Source organism: Colletotrichum truncatum, assembly GCF_014235925.2.
Source record: "Colletotrichum truncatum strain CMES1059 chromosome Unknown Contig_0006, whole genome shotgun sequence".
Taxonomy (NCBI): domain Eukaryota; kingdom Fungi; phylum Ascomycota; class Sordariomycetes; order Glomerellales; family Glomerellaceae; genus Colletotrichum; species Colletotrichum truncatum.
Window position 1 is genome coordinate 288,285 of NW_027222403.1, and position 19,152 is coordinate 307,436.

Genomic DNA, 19,152 nt, shown 5'->3' on the forward strand with positions numbered 1-19,152 from the left:
ATGAAGTGTTTGTCAGCAGCCAAACAACAGACATTCGATGAACAAAGCGGAGCTTCCTTTGTTGGGGCTTCCGGGGAATACCCGACTCTCTCTTCACTGAGCGAGGTGCGTTCTGCGGCTTTGCGGTATTGGCGCAAGTTAGTCATGGAGGAAAAGGACTCTCCTCCGTCCGGCTATCCGTCTTTCCCCTGGTCGAGTTGACCCGCCAATGCGAATCATCATGCGATTCTTTTCGCGCCACTGGTTGTAAATTCTTTCCCTTCCCAGTTGTGCCCGTTGAATTGGATCTCTTCTTTTTTCGGCCCAAGCAACATGGCCAAGAACCAGAAAGTTATCGTAGTCGGCGCCGGCCCCGTCGGCTCTTTGGCTGCTCTCTACGCTGCGCAGCGTGGCCACGATGTTGAAATTTATGAGCTGCGTCCTGGTAAGTCCGCTCATCAGAGTCGCGTGTTTCCTTTCCCGTTCAGTCATTTGCGTACCCTTTTCAGGTCGCCTACCATTTCCCAACTTCACGGGTTATGGAGATCCTTCACATCAGCCCCACCATCTCTGCGCCGAGATTTGATGTGGATAAGATTGATAACATTGCATCTCAATATCTGAATCGCAGATGTAACGAGTCAATTGGAAATGGGCGAATGCGGTTGATTCCTCATGGTCTCAATTGAGTAATAACTGACGCCCACTATGCAGACCTTCGGGACCCGACAACAACGTTGTTGAATTTCACTCGGTCTATCAATTTGGCCCTGTCGGAGCGCGGTATTAACGCTATGCGTAATGCTGGCCAACCAAAGTTACTGGAACATGTCTTTGGCGCCACCATTCCTATGCGGGGACGCATGATCCATGGCAGAACCCCGAAAGGTGATCTCTATGAAGCCTCGCAAGCCTACGATGTTCACGGCAGGGTAAGTCACTTTAGTTGCACTTGTCTTTCAAACCCAGTATTTTCACACTACTAACTATGCCAAGGCTATTTATGCCGTTGACCGCGCCGGCTTAAACAAGCGCATGCTTGATATCCTTGAGGAGATGCCCAATGTCAAGTTTTTCTTCAGCCACAAACTTACCGGTGCCGATTTTAAGCAGTGTAAGGCCTGGTTTGAGGTGATGACCTCCGAATCGGCAACTGGTCGCGCCAGGGAGATTGAGATTGACTTTGATTTTATGATTGGAGCTGACGGTGCTCACTCGGCTGTCAGGTACCATATGATGAAGTTTGCTCATATGGACTATAAGCAAGAGTATATCGACACTTTGTGGTGCGAGTTTCAAATTAAGCCAGCCGACCCCCCTTCCAAGGACAGCGCCGGCCCTCACTTTCGTATTTCGCCAAATCACCTTCACATCTGGCCTGGAAAGGACTTTATGTTCATCGCCATACCCAGTGATGTAAGTTGACAGCATTTACCTTTGTGCTCTCTCCAATGAGACTGACGAGTTGCAGGACGGTTCCTTCACCTGCACATTATTTTTACCCAACGAACAGACAGTGGCTTTAGAGAACGACCCTGAAAGCCTCCCGGCATTTTTCGACAAGCATTTCCCGGGAGTAACTAGTTTGATTCCTGCTACTGATCTTATCGCCTCCTTCAAAACCAACCCACATTTGCCTCTTATCAGCATCAAGTGTAAGCCATATCACTTCCAGTCGTCAGTAGTCCTGGTCGGCGATGCAGCTCATGCAATGGTTCCTTTCTACGGCCAGGGTATGAACGCCGGCTTGGAAGATGTCCGCGTTCTATTCTCCATTCTCGATAAACACAGGCGGCTGGATGAGACCAACGACCCTGCAGCAGAAACGAATGAGCCATCAGCGGCAGCATATCACAGGTCGGTAGCACTGGCCGAGTACACGGCAAACAGAGTCCCCGATGCCCACTCTATCAACGACCTCGCTCTGCAAAATTACGTAGAAATGCGTGCCTCGGTTCTCTCTCCCCGTTACCGTCTTCGCAAGTGGTTGGAGGAGACCATGTCTGTCTACCTCCCTGGCTTGGGCTGGCGGACAAAGTACTCGCGCGTTAGCTTCGGAAACGAGAGGTATTCCGAAGTTGTCGCTAAGAGCGACTACCAGGGTCGTATTCTTTTGAAAAGCTTCGAGGCAATTGTGTGCAGTCCGCTCGTAGTAGGAGCTGTGTACCTGTGGTGGAAGCGGCCACAAGTTGTCGTGAGCGCTGTTCAGGGGCTGTTGCGGACATTGTTGAAAGCGACTGAGAAGGCATAAAATTCTGGCAGATGGCCATTATATCACTGAAAATACCGTATATGTACGACGAAATAAAGCAAAATGATTCCCCTCAAGTCAGGCCTTGTAAGCTCATTGAAATTCGTATGAGAACTGACTGGTGTACATCTTGCCCGGAACACTCACGATATATTTACTCGTCTTGCTGTTCTCGTATGTTTTAGATCGAGGACCTTTTGTCATAATAAGATCGCAAAATAGACAAAATTCACCAATCCTTCAGTTTTGATAACCCGTACAAATGCACAAAGAATTTCGGCTAACTTGATAGCTCACCCGCAATGACTTGTTATAGGTGTTAAACTAGTTTCTTTGGACGTGTTGGACAGAACAGACAGATGATTCTCATATGAACGATAAATACAGACAAAGCGTCACCAGCAGGATCAAAATTCAACTTCTAACATTTCATATTGAACGGAATCCCACTCTTTTCACAGCCTGTGATAAACATGACACACAACTTTAACATATGTCTATGAAATCTTTAAGTTGTGCCTAATTGATAAGACAGACTGACTTGATCCTACAATTTTAGTGAAGCTGGAAATAGACTTTATCGGCCGTTCTGGTCACCTCTAAGATTACAAGCGGTATAGGAGTCTCTAGACCAAGTAAGTGTTGGCTGATGGATAAACTTGCTATTACTTGGACTAATAATTTGTGTCTTAATTAGCTATTTTACCTTCATAATGAGAAAAGCAACCCTAACAAAAAGCGCTGGTGACTTTCAAAATCATTTATAAGCATATTCAAGAATGAAAAAAATCCATGATCAGTGGACACTCAGTATCGTGTTCAGGTGTCGTGTTGGTTCGCTCCAAGACTCAGGTGTGTCGGTGTGAAGGATCAGGCCCCGCCTACAGGGTTGCAGTGGCAGCCGCATACCAGCCTCCAGCACATATTAATAATAGAGGTGCTGCTCCGTTGAGCTAAACGCCCAAAAGGATGCGTAACAACAAGTCGTGCACTTGTTGCTTGGCTGCACTTAAGAAGGGATAATGGCACAGCTATCAACCGGGCATAGCCCGTAACAGTCGGCTTACTATATTTTGCATTTAGATCTTTTGACGTCCTAGAAACATTGAACACGGCTTCTGTCTAGTTTTAACTCTCATTCTATTTGACAGTTCCTGACGGTTGTCGAATATCTTCTGGGTCTAAGAATATGCCCACACAGGCACAAAGTATCAAAACTGCAAGTAATGATTGATTTGACAGATTAAATGACACAAAGCCAATTCTTGTACCGTAAGATACATACTCATCATGGTGAATTTGTAGTTAAGTAGCCAGTCTAGATTAAGACAGAGAAGTTGGCACTCAACCTTGAGAAACAGATTTGCTTGCTTGTGGCGCGGAATGTCCAGTGGGATGGCCTGACCGGTGTCCTCTGTTCAACTACACTCGTACCCGCATTTTGCCGTTCCGAGGCTCATTTATCGCCCACATTGCTACAAGCTATGTAGTAGAAGAAGATGAGACGTACTAAGCTGGCAGAAATGCTGACATCAATACTACTTTCGTCGGAAGAGATGCAATGTGGACATTGGTGTTTTGTGGAGATCCCCCGCATCGTCGTCTCGAGGGTATTCATGCAGCTTTGCATCCCCGCGATTGTGGGGTTCAGCATCGCGAATCATGACTGGTCAAAATTATCCTTTGCTCGTCTCGGGGGTAATGTCATAATATGAAGCATTCGTGATCTGGGTTTTGAGGAGTCGTGGATCGGCGACGCTATCTGGCGTTAAGACATAAATACTGGCCTCAAAGTCGAAGGAATGCCTTCTTTTCAATTTCCGTTCAAGGCGTAGCTCGGACAATAAAATCATCTCCAGTAACACACGTTTCATTTTGACCATACACCTATTTCTTCTTCCAGTTATCGGGACTCGTTCTAACTCACAAAATACGCCATGTCTTCTTCGTCCTCAGCACCAGCTGCAACAGCTACCGTCGATGTTCAGCCCATTCTCACACTAAAGGGCAAGACTATCGCAGGTAAATCAGCCATCATTGAGCATCCGAAATATCACTTACAAGTCTAAAGTTACCGGGGCAAATCGCGGCATTGGTCTGGGAGTTGCCGAGTGTTGTCTTCTCAACGGTGCTGACAGAGTCTACTCTATTGACCTTGCGGAACCTGGCGAGGAGTTCGAGGCTGCCTCCAAGCAGTTCCCCGGTCGTCTGTTCAGTATTCAGGCAAATGTTACCGAAGAAGAGAGCATAACGGCCGCCATTGACAAAATTGTTGAAGAGGCGGGTGCCATCCATGGCGTAGTATGCAATGCGGGCCGTACGAATCACAAGGCTGCGCTTGACTTTACAAAGGAGGAAATTGAAAGTTTGTTTGGCGTTAACGTAAGTGACACGACCCTGGTTAACGAATAAGGTTCAACTTTATGGCTGATACGGTTCAGTTATTTGGCGCTTTTTACACTGCCAGAGCCGCTGCAAGGGCATTTATCAAGCTCAACATCAAGGGATCGGTGGTTTTCACAGCATCCATGGCGTCGTACCGTCCAAACAAGGTATCTCAAGTCTTGTTGCACAAAAGATCAATCCTTTGCTGATATTCCCTAGCGAGTGCCCTCGGCACCTTATGGCGCCTCGAAAGCTGGTATCCGCAACATGGCGCACACCCTTGCCATGGAATGGGCCAAGTACGGCATCCGTGTTAACAGCGTTTCTCCTGGGCTTGTCCGCACTGCCATGACCTACTGGGTGCCTCAACAGCCCGACTGGGAGCAGCAGTTGAAGTACTACGGAGGCATCCCAAGACTAGCGGAAGTACAAGAGCTTGGTGGCGCATACGTATACCTCCTTAGCGACGCCGCCAGCTATACGACGTCGATAGATATCCCGGTCAACGGTGTAATTGGAAGTAAGTAGCCCCCTCCGTGGTTGTTGGTATCAAGTCTGACACTGTCCTTAGTTTGTTAAGTTTTCGGTATGAAAGTGAGATAGTGGTACTAGGTTTGGACAGTCTATTGGAGTGCGAGGGTGTTCATAAGTAGGAAGAAGCATGTTATCAAGGAACTCAAGTATTCATGCCAAGCGGGTCTTTAAATGCAGGTGACAATTGATTTCAAAGCAATCATCCCCACAGCCTCATCTGCGTTGCCAATCAGGGGCTGCTTTATCGATTCTTGATCAGTAGCATTACAGGACGAACAAGACAAGTTGTCATGCCCCTGTTTTATTGTTGGGTTCTTATGCCGAGCATCGAAGGTGTCTCGGAGAATTGTCCTACTTTCCGAAAACCGGAGACCGAATAGCCTAGAGGCAGAAAAAAGCGAAAAGAAAAGAAGGAGAAAAAAAACCTGCCTCGCTTCGCTAGAGGCCAGGTGAGTCGTGGGTATCATAAGATTCAAACGTTCTTGCAACCCACTTCGACCTCGTACTTCAAAGCCTCAAAACCTGTAACCGAGATATTGACCAGCCATGACCCTCACTGGACGCCCTATAAGGTCCAGTAAGATTTTAACATTGAGGGAGACTAGGTAAATGAGAATCCGAGCGTGGGGCTCATCTCAATAAAGAAAGTGCGACCGTCATATCGGCACATAGTCCCATTGGCTGGCTTGAACCCCTGGTGCTGCTACTGTTCCATTCCGATCAAAAAAGCCTCACGGCATGGTAAACTGACAACCTGGTAACCAGGTAGACAGGTGAAATGGCGACAGCACGTGTAGTAGGTAAATTGTGTTTGAGCCGCGATAACCGGAACCTAATACTTGCCACCACGTGTGCCTACTTCGCTACCAAGGTAACATGAGAAATTCATACAGGACCTTTATGGCGGATGTCTATCCCTGGATTTCGTCATGTGATTAAGGAGGTCTAGATGGGTTTATCTGCCCCTTTCACATCACCTTATGTAAGTGCGTCAAGATTCCCGCGTATTGCGTGCGTTGCTACACATGGATTCCCGTGAACACTTTCTGACGGAGCCTTGTAACTCCATCTCGCTGAATCATTGCCCGATGGAGCCGTTTGATTTCTTGCACAACCCTTGCCAAATCCTTCTAGTACGCACATGCGCAGGGTGTCAACAACTATGAATCGCAGCATGTGGAGAAAAATATTTTTTTCCTTCTCAGTATGTCTTCCAAGACAACCGCGCGGGTATCCATCTCGGACTATCGGACAACGGAAGGCCTCCACAACTCTTTCGAAAGAGCACGGTTGAATAAAAGTTAGAGCCCCATTCGCTTAAGGTTCTCCACAAAGTCCGCCTTAACTATGTCCCGTTAACAACCCCAGGGGGGTTTTTAGCTCAAATCTGTTATGGACTCAATCCCTCTCAGGTGTGATGAGGAAGTATTTTGCATCCGAGCCAAGCCTTCTTTGACAACAGATCAATTACTTTATTCCGGTCAGGATCCACTCTATCCTGGAAACGAGAACTTAATTTTACCTCGACTCGCGACTTTTGTCCATGGAGCCCTCGAAATACCCGCACAGATGGGGTTACGTTGCATTTAGAGAGGCAAAGCACCCAAACAAGCAACACTGCCGACAAATTGCATGGAGCAAAAAGCTATTGAGGTTCCTTTTGCCCCAGCCTTATCTCCTCGCTGGGAAGGCGAATCAACCTTCTGTTTTTGGCAGATTTCTTCGTACATAAAGGTGTCTCACAATCTTGGCCTGTGAAGAAAACGTCATTTCGTCAATGTTCCAGAACTTGGGCGACTCGGGTGCTTCTCCGTAGTAGGATGGTCGTTACCAGATCACTGACAGGATTTACCTCATTGTGGGCCTTGTTTTGTAAATTAGCTACCCAATGCCTTGGTGATCCGACAACGGTGACAGGAGACCCTTGCATTAACTTGCATGCAGTGCCCGAGATCTGACCATAATGGAAAGGCGAGACCCTCAAAACATCCCGAAAAAGGAGACTACTGGTTTCTTGTCACAATTAGTAAGGATGACAGAACAGACCCCCACGGAGGCCCAAATGCTTCAGCCAAGGGCTCCCAAGCACCGGGTATCTCGGATTGATTAGATTAGATCGTGACCAACCAGTAAACAGGTAGGTTCCATATTCATTCCACCCAAGAAGCAAGGGAGGCCCTAGCTCCCAACTTGGTAATTGACTCGACCAAGACCTTGGTGTTTACTGTTTGCCTGGAACTTGAGATGAACAGCACCGCTCCTCTCCGAGAAAAAATGCGGCGCAACCCTGAAGCCGCCGGAGATAGAATGCCCCGACAAGGAAGTGGATGCCCTTGATGGAGATCCTCTAAGACGACAAGGGGCGTGTCTTACTCGAAAGTCTACATACATATAAGTCGAGTATGAGTCGTTGTATGTCCAGCAGATACTCGGACTCTGCTTGGCAAAGATCTACACTCTTGCATACATTCGTTCGTTCTTTATCACAGTCTCTACAATACAACCCAATATGCGCTCTTCGCTCTTTATCGCTGCGCAGTTCGCCGCTGCCGCTTTCGCAGCCGAGCCATGGGAGAACGAGGTCGACACCGGCTTCCAAATCTACCTCGACGGCACCAACTACACCAAGGGCACTCAACCCCTCCTGAAGGATATTCGTGCTATTCCCGACTTCGACTGGGCTGCCCGCCAGAAGCTTGACAACCAGAAGTACTCTTTCTACCGCACTGGTACTGCTGGCGAGTTCAGTATGTGATCCCCCTCCGTTCGATGCCTGTGAGCAATTCTAATTAGGGGTTTAAGGCTACCGCCACAACCTCGATGTTTGGCAGAAGGTTCAGCTTCGCTCTAAGCACCTGGTTGACGTCACCAAGTTGAACCAGACTCTCCCGTAAGTGAACAGCAAAAACAACAGTTAACCCGCTCTAACTCAACCAGTACCACCATCCTGGGATACAACTTCAGCGCCCCTGTCTTCATTGCTCCTGCCGCCCGTGGTATCTACGGAGATGAGGCTGCTGAGCTGAACTTTGTTGGCGCCGCAGGCAACGAAGACATTTTGTACATTGTAAGTGATCTGGCCCAAAGACCCATATTCCGAAATCTGACTAATATTATTAAAGCCTTCCATGTATGCCTCCAAGTCCATTGAGGAGATCGCGGCCGGCAAGGTCAACAACACCCTCAACGGACCCCAGGTCATCTTCCAGCAGATCTACACCAACGGCAACTTGTCCGTTACCTGGGAGAACATTCGCCGTGCCGAGAAGACTGGCGCCAAGGCCATCGTCTGGACCATCGACGCTCCCGGCGACTCCGTTCGTCACCGTGCCGCCCGCTACGACACCACCAACGCCAACTCTGTCTCTTCTGCGCTCACCTGGGACATCTACGATCAAATGAGAAACCACACCAGCTTGCCCATCATCCTGAAGGGTATCACCACTTCTGAGGAGGCTCTGCTTGCCATTGAGAAGGGCGCCAAGGCCATTTACATTTCCAACCACGGTGGCCGCCAGCTCGACCACACCCCTGCCCCTCTTGAAATTGCCTACGAGATCTACCGCAACGCCCCCGAGGTCTTCCAGAAGGTTGACGTCTTGGCTGACAGCGGTATTCGCTACGGCAACGATGTTCTGAAGCTGCTTGCTCTTGGTGTCAAGGCTGTCGGTATGGGCCGTCCGTAAGTCACACCCAGCAGAAATCCTCCTTTTATTTTCGTCCGGTGCTAACGTCAATAGCTTCATGTACGCCAACTGCTACGGTCTCGAGGGTGTCACCAAGGCCATCGACATCATCAAGACCGAGATTGTCCGTGATGGTGCTCAGATGGGTGTTACCAACCTGAAGAGCATTGACAAGAGCTTCGTAAGTTACAGCCATCCCGTCGGTAGTGATCATTACTAATTTGCTTTGCTATAGCTCAACCTCCGCCAGCTTGAGGACACCGTCTACATTGCCGACAAGCAGTAAAACACGGAACATTTGTGTTCGTTTAAAGTTCATGACTCATATCCTGGATTATGTTTTGATTGCATGCAGCAATGCTGTGGATAGAATGGCGTTCACATTTGGATTGGGCTGTATATATATCTTTGACCGTACCTCATTCTAGGGTCATTTCTTGTCTATATTTAAGAAGTGGGAAAGCATTCCTGATTTCATCCATTTTTGCGAAAGTCTTGCGTCACTCAGAAGACATGGGCAGAAGAAATTGTTACAAAAATAACATGTTCTGGATTTCGGTGTTAAGTGGCTTGTAAATCCTAAACGGTGGTACCTTGATAGTGCATTGAGCTAAGATCTCGTGACCACTCCCCCCACTTTCGGAGTACCTACAAATGGGGAACATCTCCGTGGGGAGTGTGAAATCCGAAAAACCCGACTTCATACCCCTTGCTACAGCGTTTCTCCAACTTAATTTTCGTAAAGACTTTACCAAGTCTTGTATCTAAAACGACCCTTTTTCGGGCCCAAAGTATCCTCTTTCTGGAATAGGAAGGATTCCTATTTGGCTGCCATCGACACCGGCATGACTAACAGTATTTCCCCACCACTTCAGGGCTATTGGGTTATAACCCACAGCGAAGAACATGATGAGCGCCGAGACGGCTACACCGGCAGTGAAAGCAGCCGATAACACATAGTTATACTTTTCCCACCACGCCAAGCGGTGTCTTGGAAGCCAGTACATGAAGATGAAACTAAGGATCATGCCGGGTGTTTTGTACGAAAGATTGGAGGGCGCCCAGTGTTGAATGCCTTGGATGACGAGAACTGGGTTAAGCCAGAGGAGAGAGGCGACGAATGGAAACAAGGTCCGATCGAGGAAAGCAAATGTTCGCGGTTGCAACTTCAGCCTCAGCTTCTCTCGTACACGGGGCAGATAGACTGGCCCGTACCCCTGTCCGACCAAGAAAACGATGGCAATGAGTGTGCCGATGAGAAAACACCCTGAGAGTGTTAGCGCACAGCTTGAACGAGGGGGGTCCAAATTTCCCACTTACACTTCAGAATCGGGTAGAACGCGACAAACATTCGCTCCGAACCAAGCAAGCCCCACATCAAGGAGTTCGTGTATAACGGGTTGCCGTCATTTGCACACGTAAAACGACTTGGCTGGTTAGGCGTGCATAGGCCCTTGACGTTTTCTAGTATGAAGTTTTGCGTGGCCACCGCGACGAAGCAAGTGATGATGATCGTGCCAATTTGACTCCGGAAAACGGCACGTGGTGCAATCTTCGTATAATGAGCCATCTTCTGATCCTGGACGTAGTTGTCTCCGTACCCTGCGAGGGCCCATGATCCAAGAGTTTGGGAGAAAAGAAAGGCATTAGTGTTGCCGGGAAGCATGTAGCCAGTGATTACCTGGATCAATGCACCAAGACCTAGGTTTGTTCCCGTCGTCGCCGAAAGGAACGACAGAGGAACTGCAAAAATTAGGTTGATAGCGATCATTAGAAAGACTATCCAGACAGGTGTGTCCAGTGGGTAGATGCTGAGGAAGATGCAAGAGACAACAATCGCAGCAACTAGAATCAGCAAGAACCACCAGTCAGGCACCTCCTTATACTTGGACATAAGACGGCTGTGGATATCCATCGCGCCTTCATAATTGCCCTTCTTGTAGCGCAGGCCTTTGTAAAAGTCAACGTACGCCGCTAAGATCGTCTTCCATTGATTACCTGGACACCAAGTCAGTTCGGCAAAGTTTGGCGCGTAAGAAAAAACATGACTAACCCATAATGTAGAGAAAGTAGATGGGGTAAAAACAGTAGTTGCCCCCAACTGTGATGAGATAACCAGCTGAGTAGAATGGCGGTGAGTATTCTTGGTAGAGTGTTTCGTTGAACTTGTTGTTGATCACGACGTTCTGTACTACGTAAGGCGTGCCGTTGTTGGCAAAAGGAGCAGAAGAGTTGATTGGTAGATAGGCTGTGTTGTACATGTTGGTGTAATAGATTCCAAGTATGATGGCACCGCCGAGTATTGCACCACAGTACATGGTACAAGTTGCGAAGAACGGCTGGGCCAAGGCATCATATGACGAGGTGGCGATGTTCCAGTCAAACGTCGTGATGGGATTGAACAGCCCTAGACCGAGGGAAGAACCGGTAATGATGGCAAGTGTTACATTCTGTGGCGAAATCCAAGTCATCCAGTTGAAGGTTGCTAACGCGGTGGAAAGATAACCAGGCAGCCAGTAGTAGATAAACATGCACCCGGTGCAGATGTAGAAGAACTTGTACCGAGAGATAGTCCAACCGTTGATGTTCTCCTTTGGTTCAGGTCGTGTCAACGCTCGGTTCATGGCAATAGTCGGCAGGATCGTTGGCCAAAGCGCCTTGACAGGGTATACACTGAAGCGTCGGAGATACCCAGCAAAACCCATGCCCATGAGTTGCACGAAGAGTGTCAGCATGATCTGGTAACCGAAGTTGACGAACGTAAGACCATAGTAGACTGGCGACTTCTGGACAAGGATCATTCCGTAACTGTTGGTTGTGTAGATGGCAATGTTGTAGGTGATTGTCGCAAACATTTGCTCTTTGAAGGTCCATGGTCCCGGGTTCAACGAATGGCGAGTGCCAAATACTGTGATACCCCAGTCCGGTAGAGTATATTCAAGGACTTTTGCGCATGGAAACAACAAAATTTGGATAACCTTGCCGCTCAGAGCTGTGTAGAATCAAGATCAGCCAAAGTGTCTTATGAGGGTGCTCCCCTTTTGAATATGTTGGCAAGCATAAAATTACTCACAAATAGCGGGGAATCTTGAATTGAAAAACGTGGAAATGAATGTGCCAATAACAGCCCATCCGATGCCCAGAAAATATGCCCGGATCGTCTCAATTGGGACACTCTGGTCATCGATGATCTCGGCAACGGCTCTAACACCTGGGTATGGAGAAGAATACCGGATCATAACGGCATCAATCCTCAAATCGCGGTCGTAGTGTTCTCCGTACGACTTTGGCCCCTCAAGCAGCTTTTTCATGCGTTCCCTCATATCGGAAGGAAAGTTCCAGTCATCCTTGAAGAATTCCACCCCCTCCTCGATTATCTCGAGGGCCTCCTCTTCTGTCATACCATTGATTTTTTCCAGGATGTATTCATGTTCTCCGTTGGGTGCTAACTCTTCAAGTTTCTCATGAGAAACCTGACTTCCGATCTGCTCCGTGTTGTCGACTCGGGTGGGGATCTTTTCGATATCGTCCGAGGTGGGGGTCGGCCCGTTCCCGGTGATCTCCGCTTTCCCGGCCATTATTGATGAGGGGCAACGCCACTATGCCGCCTGTGTCCGTGAAGAGCTAATTTAATGAGAAGAGCGGCTGACTTATAGGGGCTTAAAAAACCATCGAACTTCCAAATGGAAGCTTGGGGAAGTCTTCGGCATTATATGCCACAACTCATGTCGTCCGACATTAAGTTGGTGGCGGACATGAAGGCGGGGGAGTCGGGTCTCGGCCTAGCTATCGGGCGACATAGGTCATCCGATGATAGGAAGGAAGCACCATTTTCTCCTCAGTTTCTCGCCAGCACTGACAACGTTGCATTTTCCCGGACCAACGTTGCGCTATCAAGCTATCTCTCACAAGCTTTGTGATCGTCCCATATACATCCATCACAACCCCGCATGGTCTGCGGAACGGATGACCTGCCAAACGTGGTCTGCGGGGTACATGCGTAGGAGGGATCTCCGCCCCTGTATATGCACTGTCGAGCCAACGGCAGTTGGGTATTTGCCAGCACAAAAGCTCCCAGAGCCGATAAAAGTATCCGAAGGTTGGAGGGGCAGATGTTATCGGATAATGCGGCAAGTAAGGGAAGGCATGCAAACAAAAAGTCACGAGAACTATGTCTGTGGTGATGGCTAAAAGAGAAAGATATCCTGTTGGGAGTTCATCTTATTTCAATCTCGTATCTCTGCAACCCGGCTCATATACCTTACCGCAATGTTAGTCAAGCATTCAGATGTGTAAGCACTCTGATCAAAGTTATGGCCAAGAATATGGACAGAGCTTAATATTTATCATTCTAACTCCAGTAGTAAGAGTTCTGGGCCCAAGACAGAACAACAGTTGTACAATTCGTATTGGCATACCTTTTGCATGGATAATGAGAGGGTCAGGCTGTGTAACTCGGATAGGCAACTATGCCTGCTGCCACAGTCGCCCAGAAGCGGTCAGACTCATCGCTGTGGCCCATTTAGCACGTGTGTCGCGGTATTGTACTTTGAAGCTGCCGGGCTCTGGCTTTGCTGAATAGCTAGGGGAAGGCACTGCTATAGGCACCAAGTATTTCATTGAGTATTAGATATTGGCTACAGAAAGCCTGAGTAGTAACCCAAAGACGTTGTCCCCGCCGAAGATATGAAGGAGTGGAAAGATTAGTTCCTTTGAAAAAGCATAATCCAGAACAAAGCGCTGAAGGCGATTGATAACATCGTTGGATTAGGAACAAGACTGCCTAGGGTGGATGTATTGTGCTTCCTGCCACGAGGCCGGGAATAGGATTTAACAAAGAATTGCCTCAAGCATGAATTTACTACATCAATTATGGTTACAGTTAACGACTAAAACGAGGGAGGACGTTAGATTTCTCGAAAGTAATATGCATGTCTCGACATTGCAATCTATGTCAAAGTATGGACCCGAGCTATGACATTGTCCAGTTTCATGACAGAGATGTTCGGCTATGCTAACTATTCTATCATTTATATCACATGGCCCTCTGAATCTCAGCTAAGCCGGTGAAGCGGAATGTTCTGACTTAACTCTATGATTTATGTTTCGATGGCAAACACTGAAAAATGTTGGTCTTGTGGCACTTGTTTGTGTCAAAGATGCATTTCGATAGCCTGTCGATAGAACTTCGCCTTTCAGGTTTATCGAAGTTTATCCTGCATACGATCCAAGCCCATTTGACTTCTATGCAGTGGCTTGAACGAGTTCAAAATTTTATTTACCGACGCGGTACTAGGGCCCTACGCAACCTCCAAAGGTCCTCAATGAACTATTGTGTAGTAGCGCAGGAGCCAACTGAATGGCTTCCATTGCATTGGCGTACAACGATCCTTAGCCATGTTTACGAAACCGACGGGAAAAAAACAGATAGATTTTGATAATACTGGCAGTTTATCAAGGCATGCTTAGCCCATGGCTTAGACCAAGGTACACTAAATAAAGGACCTTGTTTTCTATTCGTAGTTTCAAAATATCTTAGCTTGGAAATTTGGCGGCTGGGTTGGTTGCGTTGGTAGTTGATGCCGATGTTTGGTTAGCACGCGAGCGACCCTGGCCTTCAACCATGCCGCCGCTCAACATGTCACGGATGTCTGAACGGAGTGGTCCAAGTCTGCGAGCGATTAATGCATGTTCAGCCATCGACGCAATGTTATTAACTGCGGTCATTTGAAGCTTTCATCGACGTCGAATAGAAGTAGAATCTATTCTCTAAGCGCGAGAATTTCTGTAAACCCCTGTTTCTACCACCATTGTGCAAGAGCAGAAGCTGTTGGTTGGGTCTTCTGACTACTGCCCCTACAAGTGGAAATACCAAACACCACCAATTGGCGCTGTACTCAACGAGCGGCTCAACTATGCCCCAGCCCCAGTTCCCCGACTACTAATACGCGCCGCATCCCTCGCCCAGCCAGTCAGTCACAACATCCCATATCTAAATTATTAAAAGCCTTACCAATCAGAAAAATGACCTTAATCGATACCATTAAGGTTTTGTTGTTACATGCCAAACATTCTAGCTCTTACCTTCACTTTTCTGTTACCACAACCTATGGCCTTGTTGTTGATCTATCCTCAGATGAGCCGCTGAGAATCCGCTTGGCAAAGGACAAACAGCAACTCCCTGCAGTGCAGACCGTACTCCAGGTTCCGGCATCCAGCACCACCAAACCTTCACCAGACATCACTCCCGAGCAACAACCAAAAATGAGAGAGGTGGCTACGACCCAAGGGCCTCAATCAGAGCCAGCATCGCTACCAATACATCAAGAAATACTCTCTGAGACAGAATGTCCACCACCATGCCAGCCACAATATGGCCCCCACCTGCCAGGGTTCAAATACTACATATCTCCTGATTTTGGAACAAACTTCATGTGGTACGACTGGGGATGGCCCGGGAATCCTGAAGGTGGCGTCGATGTCGCTGATGACGAACTAGAAGAGAGATATTCTAAAAATTGGTGCAACGCTTACGTGAGGTGGGTTGACCAATACAGCGAGGCTTTCGAAACCCGAGAGTGCCATTTGGGTGCCGATAACGATGTTTTCCCGGATGTTGAAGAGCGGTACGTCTGGTTAATAGAGGGCGCGTTGCTGGCTGCATGGTTAGCTTTACAAGATGGCGTTCACGAAGTCCTGTATGGGCCGGAGAACGATGATAATTACCAGTTCAGGTTCGAACGAGACGAGATAGATAAGACTTTGTGCCAGTTTATTCATTCCATTAAGCTGGAATAGAATTCATTGAAGGACTTTGGATGAAGATAGATAGGTTGCTTGGGCTTAGAATAGCTCATAAACTTTTTTGATTCTTAAATTGAGCCCAGCGCGATGCAAGAAAGGTTAATTACGTCACAAATTCAGACCTATACTGACATCTACTTCATCTCGCTCTTTTTAGGTTATCCTTGGTCCTACCAAAACAGTTACTTTCCTTAGCCGAAAACCACCACCCTCAGGTGAACAGCGATGTGAGGTATCGCACTTGAACGACATATCGCGGTTGAGTAAACTTGAGCTTACGTACTTCTGGTGAATCAATGTTCTGGATTAGGCTAAGGTTAGCATGAGCATCGCATTGATGGAGTAGGTACCACATTTGCATCTAGTTCACACCGTATTTTGGGGCATTTTAAGACGACATGACAGAGAGAACTTCTGGCTGGTCTAATGTGGCGCAAACTGAAACTGACGTCCTCCACCAAAAAACTGACGCTACTGTTGGCACCGTTGGCACGAGGGTATGGTCAAGGCGACCATTGGGGGGGGGGATAACCTGACCAATTACCCACTTATTTAAATGAATTATGGGTCTATCTGACCAATTTTATGATTGGCTGTATTGAGGTGAAGTGGGTCCACCTGACCATGGAATTTTTAATCGGTCAGGTGCACGGACCAGTTACTGATTGCGTCCCACTACTGATTAGGGTGCATACCCCATATTAATATTTAAATCCCTATTCTATTCTGATTCTCTTCCTTTTCCCTCCGTAACCCTTTCAAATCGTATGCGCCCCCCCCCCCCCTGGCGCACCGATTCCTAATTACTTCCGAATCAGTTCAGAAATCCGACATCATGCCTTCATACAAGGATTCTGTAAGTACAATGGAATCGGTTTAGGATCGATTCAGAACTGATTCAGAATCAGGACGATTACAAGACCTACAAAGAAGGTCTTCTCCAGGGCGGCAAGAACCACCGCATGGAGGATCTTCCTCCCTTCGAGTTCAACGAGGTAAGTGATTCAGAAGCGATTCCACAACGATTCAGAAACAGTTCTGAATCGATTCAGGCTGGCGAAGTCAACTCTACTGCCGCTGGGGTGGTAGATCCAGCAGCATCACGTGCACCAAGGTAATTCAGAATCAGTTCCGGATCAGTTCAGAACTAATTTCGAATCGATTAGACGGAGCGGTTCTCGAGCGAGTCGAACCTCAAGAACCACATCAAGAAGCACAAGCTCGACGGGGTCCCGGCCAAGGTTAAGAGCCGCAAGTCCGGCGCGAACTCCGTCGAGGAGAACGATGATGCAGCTGGTAAGTGATTCTGAACTGATTCTGTACCGATTCTGAACTAGTTCTAAACTGATTATGAATAGAATTCTACGACCGCATCCACGGCATCGCCATCGGCGCTCGCGATGACAGCGAGCTGCAGACTCCTTCCAAGAAACGGAAGGCGCAGACCCCTCCCCCCCTTCTTGCCGTGCCCACGCGCAAGCGGGGCAACCAAACTGTGGTAAGTGATTCTCAACCGATCCGGAATCCTTTTGGAACCCATTCTGAATCGATTCTGCAACAGATCAACTTCGCCGAAATGCGTCGCGCCGCCGGCTTCCCTGCCAAGGGCAAGTGCACCTACTGCACCACTGCCCGCAATGCTAGTAAGTTTAGAATCAGTCTTGAAGCAGTTCAGAACTAATTACGAATCGATTCAGAATGTCCTCCCGCCCTTCGCGATCAGGAATGTGAGGTCTGGGCCCGCTTTGAGGATGATGAAGAAGATGAGGCCTGAATCAATTCAGGATCGGTTTGGAACCAGTTTGGGACTTCTTTCGGGACCGATTTGGAACCGCTTTAGAATCAATTCTTTATAGATACCCGGGGCGTTCGGTTTTTAAGCTTTTTTTTAAAAAAAGCATTTCTAAATCAATACAGAAATGATTTAGAATCGATTCTCTACCTATCCTATATGCTATCAAAGTCCTAACCTTCTCCGCCGCTCTGCTAACTCTAGTTCCTTTTCTTGTAGTTCAAGCTTCTGTTTTTCAACTAGAAGTTTTCTTGCTTCTAATTCTAATCGCTTTTCTTCTAATTCTAGACTTTGCTTCTGTAAGTCAAAGTCATCTTGTTGTCCCTGTCTGATTTCGTTTCTTAAGTTAGAAATAGATGTTCTTTGGAGAGTATTTGACCTAATAACCCCAGAAGATGAAGCATGGGAAAGACGAGGGGATCGATTCCGAATCGCTTCTGAAAGACTTCGGGATCGATTCGGAATTGAGGATGGACTTCTTGAATTAGTACCCCTTGAGGGACTAGACGTAAAGAGTCGGGTTGATAAAAGCCTTTCAACACGTTCATTATCTAGTTGCTCACGGGATTCCCTCTGGCGTTGGCGTTTAAGTTCTAAAATAATTTAGAAATAATTATTAATAAATATTAAAGTATTTTTAACTTACGTAAACGGCTTGCAGCTGTATTATAACGGCTAATAATAGAAACATCTTTCCAGGAAAGCCGGATTCCTAGTGTTGTAAACACTGTATCCTGCTCTAAAAGATGGCGATCGTATTCTGCACATCTAAGTACTTTTGAATTAGTTCTCAACGCATTCCAAACCAATTCCGAATCAATTCAGAAGGGATTCCAAACTTACTTCTGGATACATGTAAGTAATGGTAAATACCGATTACTCCAAGTATATGAGGCTTCATGTAAAACCTCAACAGTATTTGTATTAGGTATGAATTGACTCCAATCTGATAAGGGGATTTTAGAGCAGTTCTGATTAAGTCCAGCTGCAATTGTTTTTCGGGCTTTATGTTGAGCCCATGCTTTTATTTGAGGTTCAGCTAAGTAAATTAGTTCCCAAGTGATTCTGAAGCGATTCGGAAGCGATATAGAATTGATCCTTACTCTCAAATGCCTGACATAAAGCGAAGTAGTCTTCTGAGGAACGGCAGAATAGTAGGCTGCGCATTTGATTCCATAGAGAGTCAGGGCTACGGTCTTCTGTACAGTATGCCTCAATCCCTCGTTGGAAATGAATTAAACAGAAGCGTACAGAGCGTTCAACCTGCCATGCCCATGGTCTATGCTCTGGGTCACATTCCAGAGATAGATATTTCCCAAACCCTAGATAATTAGTTATAAATCGGTTCTGAATCGGTTTAGAAACTATTAAGAACCCATACCAATAAGGTTTTTATGGTCTTGATCAACTGTAATACCTAGTAGACCCCTACCATGAAGGTGTTTCCACTTGACTTTATATCCAAATTTCTTATAAAGTAGTTTAAACACAATTGTATACATCTGCTGATACATTTCTGTACTTTCAGAATTGGTAAAAACTCGGATAAGTGGAATTGCTAAAATAGTTAGGAATCTGTTAAGAATCCGTTCTAAATCGATTTAGAAGCGATTACGCACCTTTCGAAGATATCGAATTATACCATCCCCAAATAACCTCAACTTCCTCCTTTCCAGCTAGATGTTTATAGTTTGTATCTACCTGGAAAGTATTAAAAGCCT

General features: G+C 47.1%; 8 protein-coding genes across 8 annotated transcripts; 6 read left to right on the forward strand and 2 right to left on the reverse strand.

Annotated features, from left to right (window-relative positions):
- Positions 1-312: 312 nt before the first annotated feature.
- On the forward strand, positions 313-2,230 carry CTRU02_209346 (kynurenine 3-monooxygenase; the record flags this gene model as incomplete). Its single annotated transcript, XM_036726821.1, has 4 exons — positions 313-424; positions 694-911; positions 976-1,395; positions 1,451-2,230. 4 exons carry the CDS (start codon positions 313-315, stop codon positions 2,228-2,230), a joined length of 1,530 nt encoding a protein of 509 aa, XP_036581530.1.
- A 1,937-nt stretch (positions 2,231-4,167) lies between these two features.
- Positions 4,168-5,143, forward strand: CTRU02_209347 (3-oxoacyl-(acyl-carrier-protein) reductase 2; the record flags this gene model as incomplete). The annotated part of the gene is made up of 4 exons (XM_036726819.1): positions 4,168-4,252; positions 4,302-4,612; positions 4,672-4,782; positions 4,835-5,143. The coding sequence occupies 4 exons, from the start codon at positions 4,168-4,170 to the stop codon at positions 5,141-5,143; spliced, it is 816 nt and encodes a 271-aa protein (XP_036581528.1).
- On the reverse strand, positions 4,215-4,525 carry CTRU02_209348 (uncharacterized protein; the record flags this gene model as incomplete). Its single annotated transcript, XM_036726820.1, has 2 exons — positions 4,215-4,243; positions 4,306-4,525. The coding sequence occupies 2 exons, from the start codon at positions 4,523-4,525 to the stop codon at positions 4,215-4,217; spliced, it is 249 nt and encodes an 82-aa protein (XP_036581529.1).
- Positions 5,144-6,541: 1,398 nt separating the features above from the next.
- On the forward strand, positions 6,542-6,739 carry CTRU02_209349 (uncharacterized protein; the record flags this gene model as incomplete). The annotated part of the gene is made up of 1 exon (XM_036726818.1): positions 6,542-6,739. One exon carries the CDS (start codon positions 6,542-6,544, stop codon positions 6,737-6,739), a length of 198 nt encoding a protein of 65 aa, XP_036581527.1.
- Positions 6,740-7,658: 919 nt separating this feature from the next.
- Positions 7,659-9,121, forward strand: CTRU02_209350 (Cytochrome b2, mitochondrial 6; the record flags this gene model as incomplete). The annotated part of the gene is made up of 6 exons (XM_036726816.2): positions 7,659-7,896; positions 7,952-8,039; positions 8,087-8,216; positions 8,272-8,831; positions 8,890-9,016; positions 9,071-9,121. 6 exons carry the CDS (start codon positions 7,659-7,661, stop codon positions 9,119-9,121), a joined length of 1,194 nt encoding a protein of 397 aa, XP_036581526.2.
- A 478-nt stretch (positions 9,122-9,599) lies between these two features.
- CTRU02_209351 (oligopeptide transporter protein) lies at positions 9,600-12,413 on the reverse strand (the record flags this gene model as incomplete). Its single annotated transcript, XM_036726817.1, has 4 exons — positions 9,600-10,102; positions 10,156-10,833; positions 10,889-11,827; positions 11,909-12,413. 4 exons carry the CDS (start codon positions 12,411-12,413, stop codon positions 9,600-9,602), a joined length of 2,625 nt encoding a protein of 874 aa, XP_036581525.1.
- A 2,446-nt stretch (positions 12,414-14,859) lies between these two features.
- Positions 14,860-15,633, forward strand: CTRU02_209352 (uncharacterized protein; the record flags this gene model as incomplete). Its single annotated transcript, XM_036726815.1, has 1 exon — positions 14,860-15,633. The coding sequence occupies one exon, from the start codon at positions 14,860-14,862 to the stop codon at positions 15,631-15,633; it is 774 nt and encodes a 257-aa protein (XP_036581524.1).
- An 841-nt stretch (positions 15,634-16,474) lies between these two features.
- Positions 16,475-17,413, forward strand: CTRU02_209353 (uncharacterized protein; the record flags this gene model as incomplete). The annotated part of the gene is made up of 6 exons (XM_036726814.1): positions 16,475-16,495; positions 16,548-16,634; positions 16,806-16,935; positions 16,998-17,137; positions 17,201-17,282; positions 17,337-17,413. 6 exons carry the CDS (start codon positions 16,475-16,477, stop codon positions 17,411-17,413), a joined length of 537 nt encoding a protein of 178 aa, XP_036581523.1.
- Positions 17,414-19,152: the final 1,739 nt, after the last annotated feature.